At 39.1% G+C, this 20,555-nt stretch overlaps 1 protein-coding gene across 2 annotated transcripts in view; it reads left to right on the top strand.

The window, feature by feature from the left end:
- The first annotated feature begins 8,479 nt into the window (after positions 1–8,479).
- The window catches only part of CFAP300 (cilia and flagella associated protein 300), a 28,777-nt gene continuing 16,701 nt past the window's right edge, over positions 8,480–20,555 (top strand). The window contains exons 1-2 of one of the 2 annotated variants that reach the window (XM_069554887.1): positions 8,480–8,641; positions 8,846–8,927. In XM_069554887.1, coding sequence (XP_069410988.1) covers positions 8,532–8,641; positions 8,846–8,927 — 192 coding nt within the window. In that variant the 5' untranslated portion in view covers positions 8,480–8,531. Of the gene's footprint in view, positions 8,932–20,555 lie in introns of both variants that reach the window. The other variant, XM_070289330.1, reaches the window with a different exon arrangement.

Genomic DNA, 20,555 nt, shown 5'->3' with positions numbered 1-20,555 from the left:
GAGAGAGTTGGATGGCATCATTGACTCAATGGACATGAGTTTGAGCAAGCTCCAGGAGTTGGTGATGGACAGGCAAGCCTGGCGTGCCAAAGTACATGGGATCACAAAGAGTTGGAGACAACTGAGCGACTGAACTGAATGGAAACCCATTAAAGGATTCTCAACAGTGAAGTTTTAGAATCTGATTTATTATTTTCATAAGCTCAGTCTGGCTGCTGTGTACAGAATGGAAGTCAGGATGGCAGACGTGAAAGAGGGAGAGGAGGTAGGAAGCCTTGCTGATTGTCATCCAATCAAAAAGATGGTGGTGGCTTAAACTGAAGTGTCAACAGTGGAAACTGGAGAGAAGTGGATATCTTCTATATTTAGAAGACTATGAAATTTAATGATGAGTTTGACATGGGAGAGGATAGGGGAGGGGTGAGACAGGTAGGGTCAAAGATAAGGCCTAGGTTTCTGAATTGAGGAAATGGATAGACGGAAGGACCGAATAACTTGAAAATAAAAGGGGATAGGGCCGATGGATGGGTATTTCTAGATCAGCATTTCTCATTTAATGTGTATATGAATCACTTGCAGAATCTGATTCCATAGGTCTGGGGTGGGGTCAGAGATACTGCATTTCTACATGCTCACAAATAATGTCAATGCTGTTTAACCATCAACCACACTTTGAGCAGCAAGACTCTACCAACCTAACAGACATAGGGTTATAAAACTTTTATTTAATATTACTGTTTCCAAAGGAAGTGGAAGTTGCTCCGTTGTGTCCGACTCTTTGAAACCCCATGGAGAGTCCATGGGATTCTTTAGGCCAGGTTACTGGGGTGGGTCATCATTCCCTTCTCCAGGGGATCTTCCCAACCCAGGGAACAAACCCAGGTTTCCTGCATTGCAGGCAGATTCTTCACCAGCTGAGCCACCAGGGAAATCTAAGAATACTGGAATGGGTAGCCTATCCCTTCTCCACCAGATCTTCCACACCCACGAATCGAACCGGGGTCTCCTGCATTGCAGGCGGATTCTTTACCAACTGAGCTACCAGGGAAGCCCATTTCCTAAGGAAAGGAGATTTTAATCACACACACACACACAAAAAGACAGCATAATTTAAAATAGAGAAGCTTCTTTAATATGAGGGCATTTAATTTTATGAAAAAGTATATCATGCTTAGTTTGTTCATTTGGCCACAGACAAAATGAAGTTTTTATTATGAACTGACTTTGAATAGCCACTGATCTAAACAAAGTAACTTATCAATAAACAACATTTTTCAAATTTCAAATAGTTGTGATCACAGTTACTATTTCATTCCTCCAAAGTAAAAATTCTATCCTTATTTATTAGGAACACACAACCACTAAAATCAACTTAATATTGTTCTTGGCTACTAACTGTGTTCCATAAATCTTTTTCACATCAGTAGAATCATAGAAAATTTCCGCCAAGTAGAATTACAGAAAGAACATAAGTGCTATTTTGACACATTGATATAAGCCGATATTAGAATTAGCTCTCTCCTCAATTTATTGAATGTTTTAAAGTCAGCCTTCTGAAGGAGATCAACCCTGGGATTTCTTTAGAATTAGCTCTCTCCTCAATTTATTGAATGTTTTAAAGTCAGACTTCTGAAGGAGATCAACCCTGGGATTTCTTTGGAAGGAATGATGCTAAGGCTGAAGCTCCAGTACTTTGGCCACCTCATGGGAACAGTTGACTCATTGGAAAAGACTCTGATGCTGGGAGGGATTAGGGGCAGGAGGAGAAGGGGACGACAGAGGATGAGATGGCTGGATAGCATCACTGACTCGATGGACGTGAGTCTGACTGAACTCCGGGAGGTGGTGATGGACAGGGAGGCCTGGCGTGCTGCGATTCATGGGGTCACAAAGAGCCGGACACGACTGAGCGACTGAACTGAACTATTTTAGGTCAAACAGATGTGTACTGTAAATTATCAGGTAAAAGCTGGCAGTTTGGCAACCTTAAACAGTGACAGAGGATAAGTAAATGATCAATGAGAAGATTAGGTTGAATTTTAGAAGAATGAAAGGAACTAAGCAGAGTTCATGCACATGAAAGACAAGATAACATGGACTTCTCAGGTGACTCACTGGTAAATTGGCCTGGCAATGCAGGAGACCCGGGTTTGGTCCCTGGATCAGGAGATCCCCTGGAGTAGGAAATGGCAACCGACTCCAGTGTTCTTGCCTGGAAAATCCCATGGACAGAAGAGTTTGGCAGGCTACAGTCCACGGGGTTCCAGAGTCAGACATAACAGAGCCACTAAACATGCATACAAGATGAGAAGGACTGTTCAATAATTTTCAACTAATTTGTAAGAGCTTTGCAGGCAGGATCAATATTTCATCAATATCGTGGAACTCTCATAGTGCCTAGTAACATGCAGGGTATGTGCAAACTAGCCAAATGAAAAGAATGTAAAACCTGAAAGAATAATAACAGCTAATGACCAAATAATAACAGCTAACTTCCCTGGTAGCTCAGAGGTTAAGGCATCTGCCTGCAATGCGGGAGACCAGGGTTAGATGCCTGGGTTGGGAAGATCCCCTGGAGAAGGAAATGGCACCCCACTCCAGTACTCTTGCCTGGAAAATCCCATGGACAGAGAAGCCTGGTAGGCTACAGTCCACGGGGTCGCAAAGAGTCGGACACAACTGAGCAACTTCACTTAATGACCAAATATCAGAACAATGGTAATGTTTAACTTAGCAATCTTTTACAGTTACATGAATGCATGAGAGCCAGCAGTAATAATTACACATTCAAAGGCTTCCCTTGCAGCTCAGTCGATAAGGAATCTGCCTGCAATGCAGGAGACCTGGGTTCGATCCCTGGGTTGGGAAGATCCCCTGGAGAAGGAAATGGCAACCCACTCCAGCATTCTTGCCTAGACAATCCCAAGGACAGAGGAGCTGGCAGGCTACAATCCATGTGGGACACAACTTAGCAACTAAACCACTGTAGCAACAATTTACAATCCAATGAAGCAAAGTACATGTTTTAAGGATGCAAACTGAGATTCATAGCAATTGATGAAAAACTATAAACAGCTAAAGGAGAGAAAAACAATAATTTGGTTTTTCTAGTAGTTATGTACAGATATGAGAGCTGGACCATAAAGAAAGCTGAGAGCCAAAGAACTGATGCTTTTGAATTGTGTTGGAGAAGACTCTTGAGAGTCCCTTGGATGGCAAGGAGATCAAACCAGTCAATCCTAAAGAAAATCAGCCCTGAATATTCATTGGAAGGACTGATGATGAAGCTCCAATACTTTGACCACCTGATGCAAAAAGCCAACTCATTGAAAAAGACCCTGATGCTGGGAAAGACTGAAAGCAAAAGGAGAAAGTGGTGGCAGAGGATGAGATGGTTAGATAGCATCACCGACTCAATGGACATGAATTTGAGCAAACTCTGGGAGATAGTGAAGGACAATGGAGCCTGGCATGCTGCAGTCCTTGGGGTCACAAACTGTCATACACAACTTAGTGACTGAACAACAAAAACAACAAATCCAATGAATCTCTAAGGGAGAGCCACAAATTGAAATATATCAACTCAAACCTTATTTCCTATATATACAAACTATATACTGGTATTCCGTTCTTAGAAGCCCATGTGAAAATAGCCATTAATATTAACAACTACCACACACTGGAATTTTAAGTGCCAGTCACTGTGATAAGCACTTCATACAACTTAATTAATTTAATCCTCATGGTATTACTATAAAGTAAAAAAAAAAAAGTTCAATTTATAGATGAGGAAACCTAAACACTAGAGCTAGAGTTAGATTTCTGATCTAACTTCATTGTCCACACTATTAAACACAGTTATACTGAGACAGGTTGGGACCCGGGGCCTGAGACCCTTTGCTGTAGTGTTTACACATATAAGCGTCTCCTAGAACAACAGAATACAAAGAAACTCTAACTGCACCTAGTCCCAGTTGGGGCAAATTATGAACAAGATACAAAAAGGCCAAAATCCAGCTTCTACTTTTGAGGTACAGAGAGCAAAAGCAGGGCACTGTAAATGATCCCTGCACATAGCACCACCAAGTGGGTGGGCAGACCACCTAATCCGCCCCTCTGGCCTGAACTACCCATCAGCTCCACCCTCACCCCTTTTCAGGGACCAGCTAGCAGCCCCTCAGGGAGTGAGCAAGAGAATCTGTTACTTGTTTTTACTTTCTTGCACTGCAGCAGGAGTCACAGTAAAGCCTTGTCTGAATTCCTTGTCTGGGCTCTGATAATTTCTTTTGATTAAAGAGTCCAGGGACCCTGATCAGTAACAATACTTTGAAAATACTGAAACTGATAATAAAAATACAGAAAAAACAAACCATAAACATACATAAAGTTAAATACAATATGAGAACTGTTTTGTAAATATGGGAGGGTTTTTTTTTTCCTACATAGACTTGTCTGGCCAAGGCGCCTTAGAGTGTGTCAATGAAATTCAGGCTGAAAACTTTTCTTCTGGAAAATCTCTTTATGGAAAATGTTATTCACTGCTCCAAGAACTTGAAAGATTATAGTTCTGGGATCATGGGTATTTCTGTTCTTTTTGCTTACTTATTTTTATCCTGGTTAAACATGTTATGTACTTTTTTAATAAAGGAAAAACTTAAAGATGATTGTGCTTGTGCTTAGCTTGTCAGGCTTCCTCCAGGCACGAATACTGGAGTGGGTTGCCATTGCTTCCTCCAGAGGATCTTCCTGACCTTCCTGATCTTCTTCAAGGATCAAATCCGAGTCTCCAGTTTCTCCTGCCTTGCAGATAGATTTTTTTACCTGCTGAGCCATCACGGAAGGCCAGGTGATTGGGAAATAAAAATAAAAAACTACTGTTGAGACTGAATTAATAAAGGTTGTATAGAACATGCATACCAATCATGCATATTTAAATAACAAATAGCAACTAGAGAACTATCAATTTTCAAGTAAATACTGAACTTAAGACTATACAGGCAAAGTATAATCACTGATTACAGGGTTGAAAAAAAGAGGATGAATTTCATCAACAACCCAAGTAAAAATGATTTACTTTTGAGTAACGCAAAAATAAGCAAAGAGGTTTTTAAATTAGCATCCTAAATTCAAAATAAGTATATCTTTAGTTTTATCTGAGGGCTTTTTAAAAAACACAAAGATCACATATATCAAATCTCATCACATTTTACACTTTAAATACGTGCAGTTCATTGTAAGTTGGTTATACCTCAACGAAGCTAGAGAAACCTAGAAAAAAATTAACTAAACAAATACACAGGCTTAAGTCCTATGGAAAATGTTTTTATAAAATGTCAAATTCCATACTGAATAGTATGTAATCTCTTTGGAAAGATGTTTCCAAACAATCAGAACCATAAAAATTCAAAATAATATATGATCAAATATTTGATTGTCTAGCAAGAACCAAATCTATATAAAGTCAGACAGAAGTATTAAACAAATTTCTTCATGAGATGATATTTAATATAGATTTTAAAGAAAGTGTGGGAAAGTTTTTCTCATTGAATAGTGCGGAAAATCTACATCAGTTTTATCCAAAGTGCATATTAAAAATAAAATTCCTACGCACCATCCAAGAGTTGTGGAATCTCAATCTCTGGTGGTAAAATCAAGGAATCTACATTCTGATACCTCCCCTAGAAAACCCTTCCAAGATGAGTTGAGGTTTTCAAAAGTCTCATTTACTGACTGATATGCAAAGATTAAGGGCAGGAGGAGAAGGGGGTGACAGATGATGAGATGGTTGGATGGCATCACCGACCCAATGGACATGGGTTTAGGTAGACTCCAGGAGTTGGTGATGGACAGGGAGGCCTGGTATGCTGCGGTTCATGGGGTCACAAAGAGTCAGATACGACTGAGCGACTGAACTGACTGACTGACGGATGCAAAGTTAAGACTGAATGACCTTTGGTAGTCGTGCAAGGAAATTTTAAGGGTTGAACATGGCTACACTCCCAAAGTAAATTTGCTGAGTTTGGGCACTATTGTGTAGGATGTGGAGTTGCTCTGCAGAAACTTCTAAAGCACAGTGAGATTTTCCATAGTTTCCTGGTGCTTAGCAAGCAAAGTCCTACTGAAGAGCTGGGGCCTGTCTCAAACACACATTCAGTCTCCTCATCAAGACATTTGCTAGATTTCAGTGCTCAAGAATGTAGGAAGCTGAAGTGCAAGCTCAATACCTCTGAAAAGAAGACCTGAATGTTCTCATTTTGGGGGGCCCAGAAGATAAGGATCTATTAGATTTTCAATCAAGCCTGCTCAAGGTATAGAAACAAAATAGACAAGACTGCAGTTCAGTTCTACTAAAACTAAAACTCAGTCTTGACCTACTGAATCCCTGATTATATTAAAGTTATCGGCTAAAGCAAATGGTGAACACTTTCTGGTGGAAGATACGTCTTCTGAATCCCTTATGCATTTCAAATACACAGTGTTGTATCTAAAACAAAAAGTTGTTAAATGTGTGAGAAGGCAAAGAAACATGATTTATAATCAAGAAATAAAGCAGGCAAAAGAAGTAGATCCAAAAATAATTCTTCTATTGAAGCACTCAAAGGTTTAAAAATAACTTCAATTAATCTGTTAAGAAAAATGTATACTAAGTGAATGAAAAATGGAGACTTATCTAGAATAAACAAGATTAAGACAGACATTTGAGAAATAAAATATCTAAAATTGAGAATTAAGCAGGAAAGATTAGTGAATTCAAAGGCAGATCAATAAAGAGTAAAAAAGATGAAGCACAAGAAGACACAAAGAATTGAAAAAGATGTAACAGAGAAATACAGGAAATAGTTAAAAGTTCTAATATTCATGTAATTGGAGTCCAAAAGAAAAGGACAAAGTTGAATATTTGAAGAGAGAATGGCTGAGTTGTTGAAAACTGATTTAAAGAGATCACTGAAAGAATTCGAGAAGTTCATCCCAAACAGGATGAAAACACAAGACACACACAAAAACAGGTATATACAAGATAGACACATACACAAACAAACCAGAGAGAGAGGGAATAGCCAAACTGCTGAAATCAAAGGAAAAAAAAGACACATGGCTTTGAAAGGAGCAACACTAAAAATAATGCTTGACTTTACAACAAAAATTTGAAATCCAGAAGGCAATGGAATACATATTTAAAGTGCTGATGAAAATAATCCTCAACTTAGAATTCTGCACAGCCTGATATCACTCAAACACGAAGATAAGGACACTTTCAGACAACAAACTGAGAAATTTACTTATAAGAAGACTTGAATTATAAGAAATACTAAAGGAAGATGTTCAATTTCAATGAAAATCCCATATTGTAAATTCAGAACTGCTAGAAGGAATAAGAAAAATGCAAAGGGTTAATATACTAGTAAATATGAAAAAATATCCAATGCTTAAAATAACAGTAACAAAATAATGTGTTTTGGACATTTTGTAGAAGTAAAATATTGATCCTCTGCAACAAAGGGTAAAAAGTGAATAGATTTTTACCTATTTTAAGGTTCTTGTTTGAAACATGGTTAAAGTGATGACTTAAGGTGGTATGAAATAAATGAAGTAGTCATATTTTATCTCGAGTAATCATTAAAAGCTACACTAAAACATATAATTAAAAAGCTAAAAAGGAGAAAAATGAAATATTATTTCTTTGTTGGATTAACGGGAAAAAAGAACAGAAATACAAAACAACAAAGAGTCTTAAACTAAACCATGTTCATGACATAAAAGGACTAATATAAATATTTAGAAGACGACAGTTAATGAAAACAATAAAATCAATAATGAAGACGAATACTGTGTGTGCGCGCGCGTTTCCCTCCCTCTCTCCTACTGCTGTCGGCTGAAAACGGAATAATCAAGATTATGGAGGACTAAGGGAACTCAACTGAACTGAAGGGGAAAGGAAAGGGAGTTAGAAAAGAGGTGGCAAAGAACGACATCCTGCCCTTTCTCAGCTCCTTCTGATACACAACTGTTAGACAAAACAACTACACACACGAAACGCAATTTTCAATACAAAATCAGAAATACATGTTTCTATTAAACAGCACGTTGTACTGTGGTGTATTCGGAAAAATTTTTTTAGCCTTCAGAGGTAACGTTCAAAGGAAAAAAAAAAAAAAGCCAGAGGGTGAAACAGTTTCCCAAGTAATTATATAGACATCTCTCTTGAAAATAATTGGTTCAGAATAACTTTTTCTTCACAAATGGTTGAGTCACTAAACTTAGACGGCTATAAATCTAAGATTAGAGGTTTGAAACTAAGAAATTAACCCACGCGGAGTAATTATTAACGGTTAAAGCCAGCAAGTATGTACTGGCGCTCTCTGCCGCAGACCCCTAGTTTCCTCCTCCGCCGGCTCCGCGGACTCCTTGATCGCGGTAGAGCCGTGGCCCCGCCCCTCTGTGGCCCCGCCCCGCCCCCTCAGCGTCACCGCCCCCCCCAGGCTGCCGCGTTGCCTTGGAAACGGCCCCAACTCCTCGCAGTGAGGACCAAGATGGCGGCGGGGGAGCCGGGCGATTTGGGCGTCTACAGCTTCAGATTCCTGCCTCAGAAAACCTTCCAGTCTCTGAGCACCCCGCAGACTACCAGCCGGCTCCGCCAGTGGTGAGAGGCCGAGGGGCTCTTCTCTATGCCCCTTGGCCTTCTCTGTTGTGGAGGCGCGGATCGGGCGTCGAGGCGGCCCCGTCCTGAGTGAAACTCGGAGGCAGCGTTACCCTCAAGAAGGGCGGGCTCCGTGGGTGGGACGGATGAATGTGCTGCCCAGAGGGTACCAGCCCGAGTTGACCGTCCTTCTCTTCTCTGCCCCAGGTCTATGCTGGGTAGAATCGAGGCGCAGGCGTTCGGGTTTGACCAGACGTTTCAGACTTATCGCAAGGATGATTTCGTTATGGTTGGTATGGAAGTTGGAGCGTTCCTTGAACCACTGCTGATGTTACATTTTTTTTTTTCTACTTTGGCATAGATTCTGGTGAACACGGTATTATTCTGTGACGACGTTTTCTTGAAGTTTGAGAATAATAAAACGGTTCAATCGATTGTTTCACAGGAACTTTTATGTTTTCCATCACCATAAATTAGCTCTTCAGTATGCCGCCATAAAGAACTTTTCGATTTTGGAAAGATAATCTCTCCCTGGAAAATCGGTCTCTTTTTTAGTAGGCACATCTCATTTTTAAATCTTATCCAGCTTTATCACCAGCTTTATTTACTAGGCTTAGCTTCAAATTACTTTTGGTAGTTTCTCAAAATTAAATCTACCCTGTGAGAAGAGGCTCTATTAGCAGTTCCATATGAAGAATTCCAGAAAAAGTTTTAAGCAGTGACTAAGTTATTGAAATAAATCTTTAGCTGGTAGAGGTGGCTGCTTTGAAAGGGGGAAAAACATTTCAAAGTACAGATTCTGGTGTGTTCACTGTATTTCATTCACGTTATTTAAAATCCTAGGGGTTTTTTAGTCCTCAGTTAAATGGAAAAATACTTTTATTGTTTGTGATATTATCTTTGCGGTTCATGTCCTCAGGCATTGACTGTAGTGTCTAGTTGGCATAGTTTATTCACTCATTCAAAAACACTTCCTCAGGGCCTGCCCTGTGCTAGAAATTTTGTCAGGTAGTGGGGATGCCAGAAGGAAGAAGACAGGAGCCTGGCTTTCAAGGATCTTACCGACTCCTAGCAAGACTGCCAATAAATTTAAAAAATCAGATCATCTCATATAGAGTGATAGTGCAGTGAACAAAATATTAATCTAATTAACCAAAATATTTATTGTGAGGGTGTATTAGTTTTCAAGGGATGCTGTAGGGAAGTACCACAAACTGGGTGGCTTAAAACAAGAGAAATGTATTATCTTACAGTTTCGGAGGGTGGAGATCCAAAATCAAGTGGTTAACAGGGTTGTGCTCTCCCTGAAATCTGTAGAGAGGAATCCTTCCTCACCTTTTTCCTACCTTCTCATGGTTGCCAGCAATCCTTGGCATTCTTTGGCTTGCAGCTGCAAAACGTGAATCTCTACTCCTGTCAAAGCCCCTTAGCTCTCCTTCCTTGTCTCCCTCCCAGCTGTGTCGCTTCTCCTTTTATAAGAACACCAGCCATATTGAATTAAGGGCCCACCTTATTCCAGTATAATTTCACTTTAACTAATTGTATCCACAACAACCCTGTTTCCAACTAAGGTCACTTTCCAAGGTCCCAAGGACATGAATTTTGGACAGGGGGCTGAAGAAATACTGTTTAAAATGAGGGTAGATTATTTAAAGTCTATTTCCCTTTACCTCAGATTGTTATAATGTTAATGTGCTACTGATTATAATATTAATGACATTTCTCATTCAGCTAGATTTTTATAGTTTTTAATGTATTTCATTTATGCCAGGACTGGCTCTCAAATGAATTTTTTTTTAAGATCATCAGGATTTTATTAACTGAATTTTAGAGTGCTGTAAAAATTTTAATATAAGTCATTTATTCAACAAATATTTGTCAAATACTTACTGTATCCCTGCTGGGAGGTGTTAAAAAGACAAAAAGAGACTTGATCCCAGCTTGTAAGTCATGTGTATAGGTGTGGAAGCTAGAAGTGTAGAAAATTCTCTACAAGACAAAATAATTGCTATATTGGAGGCTATATAAGGTGCCCTAGGCACAAGGAAGAAGATCACTCAATGGAGGGGCATTGGTATCAGAAAAATTTCATAGACAGAGTGTAGAATTAATTTGGTTTGTTCAGTACACACAGAGATCTTCAACAGAATCAATATTAATCCATAAAGCACAATAAATTTCTGTAATAGGCAGTTTTTCCAAACTAATTTTCAATATCTTTCATGTTTATCCTTTTTTCTTGTGAGTAGGCAGTATTCTCATATTTTAATATAAAGAAGTGTATTCATACAATCCTTAATTTTACTCATGCAACTAATTTGGAGGAGATAAAGCATTGTGGCTGAGAGAATGGCCTCCAGAAGGGGATTTACCCTGAAGCTACTGACTCTTCAGGACCCCTCACCAGCTCAAGCTCCTCACTCACAGAATCCCCTTCCAAGGAACGCTGAGGTACTCCAGCAGCATACTCACATGCTCATATGTTTTTGGAATTTTTCAAAATTAAATATTTTGTATTCTTAGTGAAGTTCACTCAGTCGTGACTGACTCTTTGCAACCCCATGGACCCATGGAATTCTCCAGGCCAGAACACTGGAGTGGGTAGTCTTTCCCTTCTCCAGGGGATCTTCCCCACCCAAGGATCAAAACTAGGTCTCCCGCGTTGCAGGCAGATTCTTTACTAGCTGAGCCCCAAGGGAAGACCTTGTATATTCTTAGAACCCCTAAAATTGTACATGCTTAAGACACTACAGAACCTGGATCCTCCCTTCATTTGACCTCTAGATAGCTGTCTGTCCAACTCTGCTGCTTACTGGCTGTATGACATTGGGCAAGTTAAGGTTCTTCAACCTTTACTTTCCTACAAGATCCCTACAGCGCTTAACACTTAAGTACTTTCTGAAAATGAAAATAATGCTGAATATATATTGACATTATTATGAAGATTGAGTGAAATATAAAAATATTTAGCAAAATGCCTGGCTTATAATGTGCTATTATTGTTACTAACATTTGTATACTACTTTGCAAAATGTTTTCCCAAAGCAGTAATGACTCCTGTGTGCCAGATTTAGCTTTCAGCACTTTTTATCCATTTATCACTAATCTTTACAACAATCTGGTAGATTTGGTGTTTTGGCCCGCACTTTAGGCAGTGGCACCCCTCTCCAGTACTCTTGCCTGGAAAATCCCATGGACAGAGGAACCTGGTGGGCTGCAGTCCATGGGGACTCTAAGAGTCAGACACAACTGAGCAACTTCAGTTTCACTTTTCACTTTGGTGCGTTGGAGAAGGAAATGGCAACCCACTCCAGAGTTCTTGGCTGGAGAATCCCAGGGACGGGGGAGCCTGGTGGGCTGCCATCTATGGGGTCGCACAGAGTTGGACACGACTGAAGTGACTTAGCAGCAGCAGCAGCAGCAGCTTACAGCTAAGGAAACTGAAGCTCAGAATGGCTAAATAATTTGTGCAAGTTTGCCCAGCAAATAGCAAAACCTAGACCTTTTGGCTCCAACTTCCATGTCATTGACTACAAAACCCGTAACTGAGCAAAGAGTGCTGCTTAAAGTAGGATTCCAGATTTTGAATTTTCCCTTAAAATTTAGAAACAGATTTCAAAAGTTTGTAAGGTAGTAAGTGGATGGAAAGAAGGAAATATTCATCCAGAAAATATTTCTTTAGTTTCTTAGTCTGTACAGATGAGCAGGACACAGTTAAAGAGGAAAACAGACCAAAAAGTGCATTGTAGAATGAGAAGCTATATAATATAAAATGCACAAGGTATTGCGGTGGCACAAAAGAGAAAGTGGTCATTTTTGACTGAGGTGGTTAAAGGAAAAGGTTAAAATTAACCTTAAAAAAGGTCAAAAAAGTGCCCTTCCAAAAGACAGGGCACTTGAACTCTGGCCTGAAAAATGAATAAGAGTTTGTCAGGTAGGCAGAGTGGGGTATTGTTAAACAGGTGGTTGGGACAGTACTTTTTAAGACTTCCTGTGCCATGCAAAGGAATTTGGTCTTTATGTAACTGAAGAGTTGCTGAAAGGTTTTCAGCAAAACAGTAAAATTTAAAGTAATGAGATCACCTGGCAGAAGTATAGGGGGTGGATTGTTAGAACTGAGTCCGGAAACAGACTAAATTGGAAACTTATCTTCCAGACCGTATATGGTGGTGCCCTGAATTAAGACAGAAGCACTGAGATTGCCTGGAGAGATCTTTATGAGACAGGTAGTACTCAAGGACTGATGAGATAACTGACAGGGAAAGGAGGAAATGTAGGATGACCGAGTTTTTTATTTGGTTGACTAGAGTGGAAGATTTAAATATATAGAAAATGGAAAAGAATAAATAACGAAAATGATTTCAGTTTCAGGCATGCTAAATTTGAGGTGCATCCAAGTGGCAGTATCCTAGATAGTTGAATATAAGATCTCACTTTGAGTCTCAAGAGACCTCTGTGCGTAGAATATAATGCTGGCATTCTCACCATGGATTAGAGATACTGACAGGAACCCTCCAAATTCACTGCAAGGGAGCGCTTCAGTTTACAGAGCTTCCTGAAGGTCTGTACATAGCTTCTGCTTATATCTCATGGCCAGACTCTGCATATATCTCAGGATCACTTGCCACAAAGATTGCTAGGAAGCAGAGATGTTTAGCTGAGCATATTACTGTTTAAAATAAAATTGAGATTCCTTAAGGAAAGAGAGATATGATATTGGATCAGAAATCAGCAGTCTGCCAGATACATGATTGAGTCAGACATCTACTTATATTTCAAATGTGTGGCATCTAACAAACATACATTTAAACTGTTGTTATGTAAAATTTCTAAAACATTTAGAAATATGTTTCTACTCTCACATTTTTAGTCCAACTCTCACATCCATACATGACTACTGGAAAAACCATAGCTTTGACTAGATGGACCTTTGTTGGCAAAGTAACGTCTTTGCTTTTTAATATGCTGTATTCTGCTTCTGTTAGGTTGGTCATAACTTTTCTTCCAAGAACCAAGCGTCTTTTAATTTCATAGCTGTAGTCACCATCTGCAGTGATTTTGGATCCCCCCAAAAATAAAGTCTGTCACTGTTTCCACTGTTTCCCCATCTATTTGCCATGAAGTGATGGGACCAGATGCCATGATCTTAGTTTTCTCAGGATGTACTCTGCATATAAGTTAAATAAGAAGGGTGACAATATACAGCTTTGACGTACTCCTTTCCTGATTTGAAACCAGTCTGTTGTTCCATGTCCAGTTCTAACTGTTGCTTCCTGACCTGCATATAGGCTTCTCAAGAGGCAGGTCAGGTGGTCTGGTATTCTCATCTCTTGAAGGATTTTCCACAGTTTGTTGTGATCCACACAGTCAAAGGCTTTGGCATAGTCAATAAAGCAGAAGTAGATGTTTTTCTGGAACTCACTTGCTTTTTCAATGATCCAACAGATGTTGGCAATTTGATCCCTGGTTACTCTGCCTTTTCTGAAACCAGCTTGAACATCTGGAAGTTCACGGTTCACATACTGTTAAAGCCTGGCTTGGAGAATTTTGAGCATTACTTTCCTACTGTGTGAGATGAGTGCAATTGTGCAGTAGTTTGAGCACTCTTTGGCATTGCCTTGTTTGGGATTGGAATGAAAACTGACCTTTTCCAGTCCTGTGGCCACTGCTGAGTTTCCCAAATTTGCTGGCATATTGAGTATAGCACTTTCACAGCATCATCTTTTAGGATTTGAAACAACTAGAATTCCATCACATCCACTAGCTTTGTTTGTAGCAATGCTTCCTATCACCCACTTGACTTTGCATTCCAGGATGTCTGGCTCTAGGTGAGTGATCATACCTTCATGATTATCTGGGTCATGAAGACCTTTTTTGTATAGTTCTTCTCTGTATTCTTGCCACCTCTTCTTAATATCTTCTGCTTCTGTTAGGTCCATATCACTTCTGTCCTTTATTGAGCCCATCTTTGCATGAAATGTTCCCTTGGTTTCTCTAATTTTCTTGAAGAGATCTCTAGTCTTTCCCATTTTATTGTTTTCCTCTATTTCTTTGCATTGATCACTGAGGAAGGCTTTCTTATCTCTCCTTGCTATTCTTTGGAACTCTGCATTCAAATGTGTATATCTTTCCTTTTCTCCTTTGCCTTTCGCTTCTTTTCAATTCACAGCTATTTGTAAGGCTTCCTCAGACAACCATTTTGCCTTTTTGCATTTCTTTTTCTTGGGGATGGTCTTGATCCCTTTCTCCTGTACAATGTCACAAACCTCTGTCATAGTTCTTCAGGCACTCTATCTATCAGATCTAATCCCTTGAATCTATTTGTTACTTCCACTGTATAATCATAAGGGATTTGATTTAGGTCATACCTGAATGGTCTAGCGGTTTTCCCTACTTTTTTCAATTTAAGTCTGAATTTGGCAATAAGGAGTTCATGATCTGAGCCACAGTCAACTCCTGGTCTTGTTTTTGCTGACTGTATAGAGCTTCTCCATGTTTGGCTGCAAAGAATATAATCAATCTGATTTAGGTATTGACCATCTGGTGATGTCCATGTGTAGAGTCTTCTCTTGTGTTGTTGGAAGAGGGTGTTTGCTATGACCAGTACATTCTTTTGGCAAAACTCTATTAGCCTTTACCCTGCTTCATTTTTCACTTCAAGGCCAGATTTGCCTGTTACTCCACATATGTCTTGACGTCCTACTTTTGCAATCCAGTCCCCTAAATGCAAAGGACATCTTTGGGTGTTAGTTAGGTCTTGTAGGTCTTGTAGGTGTTAGAAGGTCTTGTAGGTCTTCATAGAACCATTCAACTTCAGCTTCTTCAGCATTACTGGTTGAGGCATAGATTTGGATTACTGTGATATTGAGTGGTTTGCCTGGGAAACAAACAGAGATCATTCTTTCATTTTTGAGATTGCATCCAAGTACTGCACTTCGGGCTCTTTTGTTGACTATGACGGCTACTCCATTTCTTCTAAGGGCTTCTTGCCCACAGTAGTAGATATAATGGTCATCTGAGTTAAACTTGCCCATTCCAGTCCATTTTAGTTCACTGATTCCTAAATTGTCGATGTTCTCTCTTGCCATCTCCTGTTTAACCACTTCCCGTTTGCTTTGATTCATGGATCTAACCTTGCAGGTTCCTGTGCGATATTGCTCTTTACAGCATCAAACTTTACTTCTGTCACCAGTCATATCCACAACTGGGTGTTATTTTTGCTTTGGCTCCATCTCTTCATTCTTTCTGGAGTTATTTCTCCATTCTTCTCCAGTAGCATATTGGGCACCTACCGACCTGGGCAGTTTATCTTTCAGTGTCCTATCTTTTTGCCTTTCATACTGTTCATGGTTCATTGCCTTTTCATACATGTTCATACTGTTTATATCAGTGTCTTTGTTATCACTCCTATTTGGGAATAAAAAATTCCAAAACATGTCAGCTTTCTTAAAGCTATCCGAGATTCAGAGAATCACTTCTAATGCCTCACTGGAAATTCTATAACAAACCCAACATAACATTTGTACACATTAAGGCAGGCTGTTCTTGTGTTTTTTAAGAAAATTCATTCTTCAGGTGTATAGTTATGATTTCAATAACAACTATTGCTTTATTTGAGGGGCCTTTTGTTATTGCTGTTGTTCAGCTGCTCAGTCGTGTCCAACTCTGTGACCCCATGGACTGCAGCACGCCAGGCTTTCCTGTCCATCACCAGCTCCTGGAGCTTACTCAAACTCATGTTCATCGAGTTGGTGATACCATCCAACCATCTTGTCCTCTGTTGTTCCCCTTCTCCTCCTGCATTTATATCAGTATCTTTGTTATCCCTGGACCTTTTATGAAGACTTATTTCCATTGGCTCCAGGCCAATTCACTGCAGGCCACTTAACCCACTTCCATTCATAGTGACATTTAAAATGTAAGTGGATTCTCCCCAGGTATAATTACTAAATCTGATTTAAGTTTCCCCTTCTGCTGATTCTTTCAGAAGACTTCTAAAAAGCATTAAAAACCAGTGTTAATTGGGGTTGGTTCTAGCATACATGTCTTTTTAAAATGTGTGTTATATGAATTAAAATAGTTGCACAAACACTCCTTATTTGACTTCTTAAATTTATAAAGTAACTTCCTTTTTTCTGAGTAAGATTTTTTTTGTAGTTAGACATATATGATACCTGTAAGGTGTTTGCCTTTAATTTCCACCATTTCAATGTAAACACCATGGGACCAGGGACTTTGTCTTGCTTGGCATAATGTAGACATTATGCATTGAGTACTTGTTGAATGTTGCACTAATCTTCACTCACATATCTGGTCCTCTCCACTGTTGCCTCTCATTAAATGACATTCATTCTGCCTGATTTTTCATGCAAAAATTTGGGGAGTCATCTTTGAGTCCCCCTTCTCCCACTGTCCCTTTCTTCTAAATATTCATGGACTCCATCCACTTCTCTCCCTCCCCACTTGCTATCATTTTGACATGTGAACATCAGACCTTCTTGGATTACAGCAGTACCGTCTCTCTTAACCAGTCTTTTTACAGCCCCTCACTTCATTCTCCATACCACAGAAGGAATGAACTTTTAAAAATATGACTCTAATCACATCTTTGTTTAAATCTCTTCAGTGTCTTCCAACTGCCCTTAGCTCAAAATACTGATCAATCTAGAGCAGTATGAGATTAAGATAAAAATTTTTGACTTTTGACCTCCAAAGTTCAGTTTAACTCCCCAACGTCATTAGACCCGTTGGCCCATCGACTCTGGTCACACTGAACCTTGTTACTTCTTTTTTTTTTGGCAGCACTGCGTGGCTAATGACTGGACTGCCAGGGAAGTCCCATGAAACTCATTACTTTTCTTCAATGGGATGTCCCCTCCATTCTCACCTTAAAGATTTTAAACTCGCCATTTTCTCCACCTTAAAAAGGATAGTCTTTCCAGTGTCACACTGAAACCAGCTCAGGACAGCTCAAGTGCTAAATGTTCAGGAATCTTTGCTGGCTGTTAAACTGTTGGCAATTTGAAATCCACCCTGGAAATCATCAAATACTACAAATCAGGGCTTTTGGGGGAGGAAGGGGTTTCAGTTATTAAGCATTTACCAGTATATCTTTTTTCCAGCTGACTCCTACTCAGCTTTTAGATCTGAACCTAAATGTACTTCTGCATTAACCTTTCATCCCACAGCTGTTAGAGTAGGTCTGCCTACTATATACTTCAATATTAGCACCCTGTATTTTTTCGTTACATTCAGGGTATGTTAATATCTTAACATCTCTCCTTTCAGTCTGTTGATTCTATGAGGGCGGGACTATGTCCATTTGATTTTGGGAATTAGGATACTTTCGGTTGAGTGTTAGGAGCAGGAGCCAGATGTATAAAAATAACTGGAAGACAGAGAAGTGAAACAAGATAGACTCCTCTTTCAAGAAACCATTTAAGAAAATAGAGCAATAGCTTAAAGGAAGTGTCGCAATAAGAGAAATGTTTATTGAAACAATCTAAACAGCAAAGAACAATTCACAGAGTCAACAATCTAATACCCCAATCTAATCCAACCCTCTCAACCCCTCTCTTCCCACAAGCCTACAACTATCACTTCTTAGGTGACTATTGGTGATGGTTTGGTATATATCCTTCCATACTTTTCTTTATGTTTGTGTAAAGAGTTTTGGTTTTTTCATATATATTACTCTTAAACTACTCTTTTTACTCAAAATACTTAACGGCTTTCCTTCAAAGTCAAAACAGTAAACTGAGTAACTACTATATGCCAGGCCCTGGTAATATAACAGTGAATAAGAAAAACAAGCTTCTGAAGCTTACATTCTATAACTTTCTTTTCAATAACTGCATGCCATCTAGTGTAGATGTACTGTATTGAGCCATTTTATTTTATTATTATTCAGCCATTTTATTCAGTCATTCTACTGATGGGCATTGAAATTTTGGGGCATTGAAATTTTTCAGGTATTGACACTACAGACAATACTATTAAAAAATTCCATGTACATAAATTTTACCTACTGATGGTTTCATTTTTGTATAACATACCCAAAAGTTGAATTTGTTGGATCATAAGTTACATGTTTTTAATGTCAAAGATAATATCCAGTTCTCTCTGGATATAAAGTTATAAAGATTCAGACTTCTACTAGCAGTATGTAAGAGTGCATATTTTCTGGTACTCCTACCAAAAGTTACTAGTCTTTTTAAATCTTGCCAATATAGTGGGTAAAATGATATCTTCTGGCTTTTATTTTTATTTTTCTCACTGCTCTTGAAGTTGAGCATCTTTTCATAAGTTTGTTGGCTATTTGTATTTTTTTACATGGCTTTTTGTTATCTTTTGGCTGTGTTTAAATTGGGTTGTCAGTTTTTCTTATCATAAATGTTGGGCTTTTTTAAGCCAGTAGGAATATCAACCTCCCTCTCTTTTAAATCATATTTGTTGCAAATATTTCTTACCAATCTGTTGTTTTTCTTTTATTGCTCATCCTGGGCATCATTATTTTCTGATTGCCCAATATTTTTTGAACATACATGTGATTTGGAGTGATTTTCAACCTTCATTTTTTAGGAAGTCCAAAACAGGATCCAAAACACTTGCTTTTTTTTTAGGTATAATTGTCATGGGCTTCCCAGGTGGCTCAGTGGTAAAGAATCCGCCTCCCGAGGCAGGAGATTCAAGAGACATGCATTCGATCCCTGGGTCAGGAAGATCCCCTGGAGAAGGAAATAGCAACATGCTCCAGTATTCTTTCCTGGAAAGTCCGTGAACGGAGGAGCCTGGAGGGCTACAGTCCATGGGGTCACAAAAAGTCAGACACAACTGAGTGGCTGATCGTGCATAACTGACATATGATACTAGTTTCAGGTATAATGATTCACATACTGCAAAATGGTTACCTTAGTAAGGCTAATTATCTTTTGTCACCATGCAGAATTACATTTCTTTTTTCTTGTGATGAGAACTTTTAAGATTTATTCACTTAGCAACTTTCAAATATGTGATACATTAATTATAGTCACTGTGCTATTCATTACATACCCTATAACTAACTTATCTTATAATCGGAAATTTGTGCCTGTTGACCTCCTTCACCCATTTCATCTACCTCGCAACCCTTCTCTGTGGCAACAACCGATGTGTTCTCTGTATCTGTAGGTTTGGTTTGTACTCACTCACACAGTTGTGTCAGACTCTTTGTGCCCCTTTGGTCTGTAGCCCACCAGGCTCCTCTGTCCAAGGATATTCTAGGCAAGAATACTTGAGTGGGTTGCCATTTCCTCCTCTAGGGTATCTTCCTGACCCAGGGATCGAACCCCTGTCTCCTGTGTCTCCCGCATTGCAGGCTGATTCTTTACTAATGAGCTATCTGGGAAGCTCACTTGCTTGGTTTGGTTTGTTCATTTATCCTGTTTTTTAGATTCCATATATAAGTGAAACCATAGAGTATTTGTCTTTCTCTGTCTGACTTATTACACTAATTTACTGTAATACCTTCAACGTCCTTCCATGTTGTCACAAATGGCAAGATTTCAATCTTTTTATGACTGATATTCCATCACATACATATATATATATATATAAAACACAGCTGCTTTATCCATTCATCCATAAATGGACATGTAAGTTATTTAGGTTGTTTCCATATCTTGACTCTTGGTAAATAATGCTCCAGTGAACATAGGGTGCATAAAGCTTTTTGAATTAGAGCTTTCATATTCTTTGAATAAATAGTCAGAGGTGCAGTTGCTGGGTAATATGTTAATTCTACTTCTTGTGTTTTGAGAAACCTCCATACTGTTCTCCATAATGGCTGCATCAATTCATATCCCCACCAGCAGTGAGTGAGGATTACCTTTTCTTCACATCTTTGCTAATGCTAGTTATTTCTTGTCTTACTGTTGAT

This window comes from Ovis canadensis, chromosome 15 (genome assembly GCF_042477335.2).
Source record: "Ovis canadensis isolate MfBH-ARS-UI-01 breed Bighorn chromosome 15, ARS-UI_OviCan_v2, whole genome shotgun sequence".
Classification (NCBI taxonomy): domain Eukaryota; kingdom Metazoa; phylum Chordata; class Mammalia; order Artiodactyla; family Bovidae; genus Ovis; species Ovis canadensis.
The sequence above is the reverse complement of the archived record's forward strand: the minus strand, read 5'-3'. Positions and strand labels throughout refer to the sequence as shown.